This window comes from Vipera berus (assembly GCF_964194415.1).
Source record: "Vipera berus genome assembly, chromosome: 6".
Classification (NCBI taxonomy): Eukaryota; Metazoa; Chordata; class Lepidosauria; order Squamata; family Viperidae; genus Vipera; species Vipera berus.
The window spans coordinates 82327791-82338349 of NC_138208.1; the positions used below are offsets into that span (position 1 = coordinate 82327791).

Genomic DNA, 10559 nt, shown 5'->3' on the forward strand with positions numbered 1-10559 from the left:
GGCCCGTCTGCAAAAGCGGCAGCTTTGCAGATGGGCCGCGGCAGCTTTCGCAACAAGCGGGGCCGCTACCCATTCCGAGAGGTGCGCGCGCACCTCCCCAAACGTCGGCAGGTCTCCGTACCTCCGCGCGAACGGGCAGCGGCCCCGCTTGTTACGAAAGCTGCCGCGGCCCGTCTGCAAAAGCGGCAGCTTTACAGACGGGCCGTGGCAGATTTCGCAACAAGCGGGGTCGCTACCCATTCCGAGAGGTGCGCGCGCACCTCCCCAAACCTCCCCAAACATCGGCAGGTCTCCGTACCTCCGCGCAAACAGGCAGCGGCCCCGTACCTCCGCGCAAACAGGCAGCTTGTTGCTTTCGGCAGCTTTGCAGACGGGCCGTCGCCGTCGCGCAACCGGGAACCGGTTTCATCACACATTAAAAAAAAGGCAACCACGCGCGTCCGCGCATGCGCAAGAAACTTTTTTGCGCATGCGCATGCATGGACACACGCACACGGCTCCCACTTTTTTTATGTGTGATGGAACCAGTTCCCAGTGGCTCTTTTCCTTTTTCGGGTTGCCGACCCCTGGGTTAGACCTCTAAGAATGCAATGGTATAATATTTTGGCTTCTTAGTTCTCTGAAATCTAATGGCACCCCTGTCTCAAAGATGCTTTTTCAAAAGGCATCTGGACCGTTTTTTTTCCCTTGAGGAAGAAGACATTTCTCTTCTCATCCGAGAAGCTTCATCAGTTCTGGCAGGATGGGACGAGGGGAGAATAGAAGGATTAGTTCTGATAGGACAGGGGTGTTTGGAAGGATCATGTTTCTTTGCAGTCATCTTCTAAATCCACGTTTTGGATAGAGAGGACCATTGGGTTGAAAGAGGGGTAAAAGAGGCCATTTATGTTAACTGTCATGGTTCCGACTAATCAGAGAGTTCAAAGAACATTCAGGCATTGTTTATTCTAAAAAGTCTATAATAATGAGAACAAGATGTCGGCAGGGCATGGATAGATGCCAGAAACTGAATTCTCCTCCCCTGAACACATCCTACCAAACACAATTCCCTCCCTTAATTTAAACGTCATAAATCACATTCTCCAATTAGTTTAACATGCAAAGCTTCACTTCCATTCTTTAGCACCGCCAATCCTTATCTTATTATAAACAACCGGGGTAGCATTCTCCTCCCCGCCCCCAGCTTCGTTTAATTCAAAGCAAAACAGTTTAAAGGAAAAGGCTGCCTCTTATATGGTCAGAGCAAAAACACCAATGTTTGCACCGTTGAGATAAACATTGAGCAACCCTGTCTCAACAGAGGGGGAGGGATAAGACCCAACCTATCTCCGGTCTACAAGGCAGCCCTTGCAGCAGTGTCCAAAAAGAATCCACCACCATTTGCACTCTGATACAGATGACCCTGAGGGCACAGATAAAGCCCCAAGTGGCCTCAAATGCTCTCAAGGAGAATGCTAACAACCAGATGACTGCAAAGAATTAAGATCCTTCCAATTCCCTCTCCGCCCTGTCAGAACTATTCCTTCCATCGTCCCCCCCCCCAAAAAAAATCCTGCCAGATCCAATGAAGCGTTTTTGAACATTGCGGAGAAAAAAAAATGAGAACTTTAACAACAGGATCTATGACAAGGTGATTAAGATGATTAATTAGAAAAGAAGATTTATATTGATGTGGTTGTTACTTGTAGAAACACTAGAAAAATGTCTATATTCAACTGTTATCTACCAAAATGACTTAAGAAATGTACTAATTCAGGGCTGACAAAAGAGAATATTATTGGAAGAAGAGAAAATCAAGGAAGGCTATTAACCTGGAATATGGAATTATAGAAACTAATTGTTATTGATTGTTTGTAAACATAAACCCAGACCACACACTGTTTGCCAAGTATTGATGATGATTATGTTAATAAAATAATAATAATAAAATATATTACAAAGAAATAAGATCCTTCCAACCTCTCCCCATCCTGTCAGAACTATTCCTTTCATCGCCCACCCACCCCCATCCTTGCCAGATCCAATGAAGCATCTTGGATGAGAAGCGAAAAGTTTTCTTCTTCTTCTGCCTCAAGGAAAAAACAGACTAGTTGCTTTTTTAAAAAAAACAAACACCTTTCAGACAACTGTGACCTGAATGACTGAGAATCTCCACAGTCTCTCTCTCTCTCTCTCTCTCTCTCTGCGGCACCATTAGATTCACATTGAGAGGACAAGCTAGGTTCAGAGACTCTCCTAACTTGAAACCCAGCTAGTCTTAGAGTGACAGCCTGCCTGGGTCTGGGTTAGGAAATATCTGTTACGTATTAGAAAGCGAATCGCTTATAGGTATGTTCTCAAGCAAATCAATGACCCTTTTGCTCTGTGCCCCAAAGGAATTATGGCTCTTCAATTTATGCCCAACGTGAAGCCATGGAGTTGGGGTGCCAGCAGGTTCTCTGGCTTTACGGCGATGACCATCAAATCACAGAAGTCGGGACGATGAATCTTTTCCTATATTGGCGAAACGAAAATGGAGGTATGGGGTCTGACTTGATTGAACTGCTACCTGAAGCTTCCTGCCTCTTAACCTTATCTACTGTATTGGAAATAAATGGCTTTTTTTCGTGGGCTCTCCATCCTGCACCTGGTTCCACCTTGCAAAGGTGTTAGAAGTGGGGAACCTGGCAGCTCAGATCCAAGTGCTTCTCAAAAGGTCTTGGGTGTGGTTCCAGAGGCCCTCACCACTGCTAACAAATTAATTATAATTGGAGAAAATGATTAAATGCATTGTTAACTCTACTTAACGAATGTCATATAATTATGAAATACAGAGTCATAATTGGCTGTATAACTACATTCAGAGAGTACTCCTAAATGACTCTGCATCAGATTGGAGGGCAGTATCAAGGGAACTTCGACCTGGACTTTGGGCTGCTCATCTTTTTTCCTAATAATTTGGGTGAAGGTGGGATTACGACATTTTGCAGAATAGGCGAAACTAGGACTGACCAACACTTTAGAAGGGAAAGAGAAGATTCGAAAAGATCGAGAAGACTTGAGCATGGGGCCAAATGAAGAGGATGAACTTTGAAAGGGAGAAAATTAAAAATTTTACATTCAGAAAGAACGAATAACGAAAGGCAGGTGTATAAAATTTGAGATGGGATAGTCCTAGAGATCGTGTGCAAAGCCTTTGGTTGATGTAGCAGAGTTGCATGCTTTCCTCAACCAGGAGACCCTTTGGATGATCACTCACGTCCTGGTGAAAACACCACTGGACTACTGCAGTCCATTGAACATGGGGCTACCCCTGAAGGCCATCCAATTCTTATCTCATCTGGATGGTTGGCCCTGCAGGTATTGGTCAGCAAAATGGATGAGAGTGTGCCCTCCTAAATAAGCCATAGGATGACACATTACAAAGGCCTTCACATGTAATAATAATAATAATAATAATAATAATAATAATAATAATAATAATAATAATAATGATAACAACAACAGAGTTTGAAGGGACCTTGGAGGTCATCTAGTCCAACCCCCTGCTCAGGCAGGAAACTCTATACCATTTCAGACAAATGGCTGTCCAGTCTCTTCTTATAAACTTCCAGTGTTGGAGCATTCACAACTTCTGGAGGCAGGTTGTTCCACTGGTTAACTGTCCTCACTGTCAGGAAGTTTCCCCTTAATATGATGGCTGGATTCTTAAAACACAATGAACCACAAACTCCCCAGCTTCATTTTAATCTAGCATTTTATGCCCATCTTAATATTACATCTTTTAAAAGACGAGAGTGTTTTTTTTATCATTCTTTCACTTTCCAAGAAGTAAGAAGGAAAATTCTTCAGAACATTAAATGCTGAAACAGAACAATAGCAGAACAATTTCTGAGAATATTTTTTTCAAAAATCTTTTCTCGTGGCTGCTATAACTGTTATTTTTTATATGATTGCATAATCCTGCGCTTTTATGCTGAAGTGTCGTGCTTTGTATTGGCAGAAAATGAGCTGGCAACCCCACCCCTGGACGGCATCATTCTTCCGGGTGTGACAAGGCAAAGCATCTTAGACCTGGCACGCAAGTGGGTGGGTAGCTATCCGCTCGGATGGTTTTGATCCTTCTATGGGAGATGGGATTTTTCCTGATTTTAAACATTGCAAGAGTCTTAGTTCTTGGCAAACATGACTTCTAGAACTGCTTGCTTATTTTTATTTTTGTTGTTGTTGTTGTTCAGGGTGAATTTAAAGTATCAGAGAGATACATTACTATGAGTGATCTCACAACTGCCTTGAAGGAAAAGAGAGTGATGGAGATGTTTGGGGCTGGAACAGCTTGCGTTGTATGTCCTGTTTCAACAATACTGTACCTCGGAGAGGTAAGAGCCGGTGTCCTGGAGATTCAGAGTTGTTACTGCATTCCAACCACTGCCTGTTTGATATTTAGCTGATTATATGCCATCAAATTATTGTTGACTCATAGAATCGTAGAATAAGAGAGTTGAGAGAAACATTGCAGGTCATCTAGTCCAACCCCCTGCTCAGGCAGGAAATCCTGTACCATTTCAGAGAAACGGCTGTCCAGTCTCTTCTTAAAAACTTCCAGTGTTGGAGCATTCACCACTTCTGGAGGCAGGTTCTTCCACTGGTTAGTTGTTCTCACTGTCAGGAAATTTCTCCTTAGTTCTAGGTTGCTTCTCTCCTTGATTAGCTTCCATCTGTTGCTTCTTGTCCTGCTTTCAGGTGCTTTGGAGAATAGCTTGACTCCGTCTTCTTTGGGGCAGCCCTTGAGATATTGGAACACTCAGGGATTGCCACAAAGAAGAGGGACTCTTAGCAACCATATAGGTAGATTTTCTCCCTAACAATCTCTCTCTAACCTGGTTCTTCAGTTATTGCAACAGCTGTAACTAAGACCATCCACCTTGCTGCTGACACGAATATCTTGTTGAAATTATAGGCATTCTCGGGAGGAAAGACACCATAATGTCATACCTGATACCGTTTCTCTCCTTAATTCTCCTTGCAGATGCTGTGATGTTATTTGTATCTGTCAGATAAAATGTCTTTGGCAGTTTATGTTCTTGGAAATGCATTTTATATTTGTGTGATAGTTAAATAATAACGATCCCTTGTCAGCCTTGCTTGGCTTCTACAGAATTTGTTTTGCACTGAATTAAGATTGAACAGAAGAAACAAAATTATATCTCAAATGGGGGAAAAAGAGAAAGGTTTTCACTGCCGGGTTTTCATTTATTGGTTTGTCTTTCTGTTCCTAAGCCTGTTGTAATTCCATCAGAAATCAATTTTCTGAACACCTTTATATTTTAACCAGGTTTTTCTTTTCTTTTAGAATTTGCACATTCCGACCATGGAGAATGGACCTCAGATAGCAACCCGTTTCTGGAACCAGCTAAGTGATATCCAAGTAAGGATCTCACATGTTTTCTATGAGAAATAGACAAATGTCTGAATGGTTGAATAGCTCAATTATTTCCTCACATCCTGACAGAAATGCAGTAAGGTAAAGGTAAAGGTTGCCCCGCACATGCGTGCTAGTCGTTTCCAACTCTAGGGGACGGTGCTCATCTCCGTTTCAAAGCCGAAGAGCCAGCGCTTGTCCGAGGACATCTCCGTGGTCATGTGGCCGGCATGACTAGACACCAAAGGCACATGGAACGCTGTTACCTTCCCACCGTAGCGGTCCCTATTTTTCTACTTGCATTTTTTACTTGCTTTCGAACTGCTAGGTTGGCAGAAGCTGGGACGAGTAACAGGGGCTCACTCTGTTACGCGGCACTCGGGATTCGACCCGCCAAACTGCCGACCTTCTGATCGACAAGCTCAGCGTCCTAAACCACTGAGCCACTGCGTCCCTAGAAATGCAGTATACACACATAATTTCCACCAGTCTCTGTACTGGGTGACATTGATTCAATCCTGAATCAACCTGACAGCAGTGTTCCAATATCTAAAGGGCTGCCACAAAGAAGAGAGGGTCAACTTATTTTTTAAAAGAATCAGAAGGCAAGACAAGAAATAAGGGATGGAAACTAATCAAGGAGAGATCCAGACTAGAACTAAGGAGAAATTTTCTGACAGTGAGAACAATAAACCAGTGGAATGGCTTGCCTTCAAAAATTGTGGGCGTTCCATCACTGGAGGCTTTTAAGAAGAGACTGGACATCCATTTGTCTCAAATGGTCTAAAGTCTCCTGCTTGAGCAGAGGGTTGGACTAGAAGACCTCCAAGGTCCCTTCCAACTCTGGTGATGATGATTGCCCTGTATTATTTACATCTGGAAACCTATAGTATCCAAAACAGGCATGATAGGAAGCCAATTTCCCAGCTGTGTAGTTCTCCATGCTGTGACTGGTATTGATCTTTTTAGATCGCCATGCAAATTTTCTGAAGTCTTCTGATCAACTGAGGGCTAGCCCAGATTCCCTCCAGAATGTTTACATTGGTTGATAATTCCTCTTTGAAAGATTGGATCTTGTTTAAATAGCACGCTGAGTAAAAGGGAACATTCAGATTTGTTGCTTAGCAAACAAAGATGGTGGAATCAAGCAAACCAAACGGCAGTGATAGAAACAGCTAAGAAGCACAGGGCTGTAGAGTTTGTTTGTTTATGAAAAATTATATGCTCTCCCTACTCACTCTCAGTGACTCCAGGAAACTTACAAGGATAAAAACTCAATATAAAAATAATAAAAAAGCAGTACCAACCCAATCTCCCTGGCAACAACAATCCAATGAGCCATTTGATGGGCTCCATATCACTGCAGTCTCACCAGGCCTGTTGACAAAACCAGTTCTTCAAGCCTTGCGAAAGAGTGTTTAAGTGGGGGCCAATCTTATCTCTGCAGGGATGAGGCACCACAGAGAAGGCCCTTCTTGGTCCTACTAGATCAGTGATGGCGAACCTTTTAGAGACCGAGTGCCAAAACTGCAACCCAAAACCCACTTATTTATCGCCGGGTGCCGGTTGGGCATGGCCACCGGTTGAGCATGGCTGTGGTGGTCATGGCAGATTGGGTGGGTGTGGCCAAGGTGGGCGTGGTCACCTCACTGTTGCTCATGGGGAGGGATGCCTGTGAGGGGTGGACAGGGTTGGGGGAGATCCAGGGGGTCTCTGGTAGGTGGGGCAGGAGCCAGGAGGCTCATCCTGTGGGGTGAGGCGAGGCAGGGTGGGGGTGCCATTGCCATAGGGCAAGGCAAGGGCCAGGGCAGCAGCTGCCTGACACCATCGGCCCCCACACACAGAGGCCAGCAAGCGCATGGGGGCCGACAGTGTCCATCAGCAGCCACAGTCTGCCGGACTCTCGACAGGCGCACTCTGGGGCTCCGCAGCCTGTTGCCAGCAGTTCAAAGAAGCCGCCTTTGAGATGGATGGATGGCCAACAGTTGAGGAGGTGATGCAGTGGGTCGTGCCCGGGAAAAGGAGAGCATGCGAGGCCAGGAGGGACAGGACAGGGGGGGAGGGAAACCAGCCGTACCTTGGCGAGTTAGCAAGCAGCTGGTTGAAGAGGGACAGTTGCCATCTCCAGGGCATGGTGCGCGTGCCCACAGAGAGGGCTCAGAGTGCCACCTCTGGCACACGTGCCATAGGTTCACCACCACTGTACTAGATGAACTTCCTTAAGAGAGGGAACCTACATATTAAGAGAGGGGACCTATGTATAGCATTCTCTGCCTCTGGTGGGTCAGGTAGATATAACCGGGAAAAGATCGTCCTTTAGATAACCCGGTCCCAAGCCATGTAGGGGTTTGAAGCTGACAATTGGCACTTCGAGTTGAAGCTAGAAGCAAATCAGCAGCCAACGCAGCTCCCACCACAGAGATGACACCTGCACACATCTAGGCCCGCGCAAAACACATCTGGGCCTGCACAAGATCAGCTATTCCCAGACCCAGGAACCACCGTAGAACTTTAATCAGCATGCTGGGCTCGCTCTCAGTAGAATTGGCAGAACAAAAATCTTTTGGTTTGCTTCATTTACATTTGCTTCGAATTAAATATAGCTAACACACCACAGCCAACTCGCCATGGCCAACCCACCAAGGGACAAGAGTTACTCTAATATCGAAGAAACAGTGGAATGGAATCTTTAAAGAAAGGATGCCAAAGGAGGGACAAAAAGGAAATGTGAATAAGAAAAAAATAAAGCCATTTTTTTAAAAACTGTTTTAAATCATTAAATTGAATGCTTGAATTGTCCTGCAGCGAGTTGTCCTGCAGTGAGTTCGGCCATGGCGTGTTGGCTGCGGTGATTGTCCCATTCTGTTCCCCAGAGATGTATTTAATATTTCACCTTTTGGTCCCATGAAATAAGACCTTTTAGAAGCATCCAAACATTTGGGCAGCCAACTGCAATGTTAGGGCTTTGGGAATGTACTTCTTCTGAACATCACTTTCTCAACCCCTTACTCAGCACTTTTAACAGCCAGCCATATGCAGAGTTTTCAAAAACTCTAAAATGGTCTTCCTGCTCAGGCTTACTCCATAGTTTTCAAGGAAGAGGTACCTAGTGAGTTTCTTGGTTGAATAAAGACTTGAACCTGGTTCCCAGTGGCGTTTCTCCTAACACGCTTTGTTTGTGTTTCAGTATGGGAGAGAAGACAGCGACTGGACAATCCTGGTGTCATGAATGTGAAGGACCAGAACATTTCAGCTTTCTGCAAGCACGACAAAGTCTTTGAAATGCCACCTGAATGACGACCAGTTTTACTGTAGCTCTGTGTAGAGTAGTCTGTGTATTATCACTTTATTCCTGAGCTGGGGAGTTGAGTCCCACAGGCCAGGAAATGAAACTTAGGGCTATCATTTCCAGGCTGCAAATGTCAAGTTGAGCACGAAATAGCAGGAAACAAGCTTTCTTTCTGGATCTCTTTGCCGCTACATTGTGGTCAAGCGGATTTCCGCAGGCCAGAGAAGGTAGCCCTAGTGAGCACATTTTTTTTCTTCTGTGATTTTGGTCTAGACTAGAAATATGTCTTCTGGTGGAGGTGCTAGATGTCAGCAATAGAGACTTTCCCAACAGATCCCTTGTAGACTTGGTACAGTGGACATCTGTCTTTAGAAGTTCTTCAACTGCTCTTCATTGCCAGCCAAATACTCTTGGCCTTATGTCGCTTTTTAGATTGTTAGACGACTGTCTGCCAAATGACTGAGAGTAGACCTCTCACCATTTCCTTCCCATCTGCCACCTTAGAAAATTAAAGGTTTATTTTTTCATATGGCAGATGGATGTACGCAGTACCTATTTTGATATTTTTTTTCCATCTTTAGAACTATTGTCCTAATTCATAGGACTTTGAAGAATCCTAGCTTTGAATCACTGACTAGAATAACGTCTCACAGATGATAATTCCCAAATTGGGTCTGATGTCTAGAGGATTTTTTTTTCATTCATAAAACTATGGGAAGTTCTGCAAAGCAGATTGTTTGAAGGCAGAATAAGGGTTCCGTTGGTTGATGGCCTAGCCATCTACAACATTTTCAACAAGGCAGGTTTTAGAGAGTTGCCAGATACCTGATTATGGCCCAATCCACCATGCTTGAAATCCTTTAGAAAGGATTTTTTTTTGTGTGGCTTCTACAATCCGACCATTGTCTCAGCGTTCCTTGGAGACAATGGATTTAAAATCTCATCCTTCCTTTCATGCAATCTTGATATCGTGACACCACAGTGATCAGATACAGATTCAGAAAAGATTCCTGATTCTCTAAATAAGCTTTAATAATCTACTGTATCAAAATAGATGAAACAAGATGCCACTGAAGTATCTTGAGATATTGGGAGGCATCTAAATCAAGTCTGGGCTGACCCTAGACACACAAGACCTACTTTGATCTTCCTTTTCTTTTTCTTTTTATTTCCACTAGACTCCCCCAAGATCCACAAAGCTAGATCAAGTTATAAAATAATGGTCTGGAGCAATGGTTCTCAAACTTTTCTTCACCACAGACCCCCTTTAAGTACCTTTTGTGGCCACAAACCATGGCCACGAACCCCCAAGATTTAACTCGAGATTTAAATCATAACATTTTTTTTCAAAGCTTCGTGGACCCCCTGTGACAACATTGCACCCCACCCACACCCACCCCCCAGGGATCCACAGAGCACAGGTTGGGAACCACTGGTCTGGAGGAAGCAAACCACACTAAAACATATTGCTTTAGTTAATTTTAAATTTTGCCTTTTCTGAACATGCTCATCTACTAAATATAGTTTGGAGGTCTTGGCTTGATGCCTTTTGAGTCTGAACTTGAAGGCATCTGAGCTTTAAGACATCTCTTGCCAAAGAAGTTACATACAACAGTGTTCGGCACACTCACGTTTTCTGGACCAAATATTTCTTGAGTTAATCTTATTGTAGCTTCACGAGACAGCTGTTTGATGATGCTGTCAAAGAGAGTCAAGGCATGGGGCTTTCTTTTTGCTAGGACACCCACAGGGACTAATAAAGTTCACCCCCTCCCTCGTAAAGAGAGAAGGGCATGATTTGGGAAAATTCTAACTCTGTTTCTTGAACCTTGAACCTACCTCTACTTAGTGACTGATCAAGACTGAGAC

At 44.2% G+C, this 10559-nt stretch overlaps 1 protein-coding gene across 1 annotated transcript in view; it reads left to right on the forward strand.

Moving 5' to 3' along the window:
* BCAT1 (branched chain amino acid transaminase 1) overlaps nucleotides 1-9100 on the forward strand; it is a 55188-nt gene extending 46088 nt beyond the window's left edge. Inside the window, exons 7-11 of the mRNA XM_081330576.1 lie at nucleotides 2376-2518; nucleotides 3983-4068; nucleotides 4218-4358; nucleotides 5333-5407; nucleotides 8589-9100. Of these exons, the coding sequence (XP_081186702.1) occupies nucleotides 2376-2518; nucleotides 3983-4068; nucleotides 4218-4358; nucleotides 5333-5407; nucleotides 8589-8630 (487 nt within the window). The 3' untranslated portion in view covers nucleotides 8631-9100. The remainder of the gene's footprint in view (nucleotides 1-2375; nucleotides 2519-3982; nucleotides 4069-4217; nucleotides 4359-5332; nucleotides 5408-8588) is intronic.
* Nucleotides 9101-10559: the final 1459 nt, after the last annotated feature.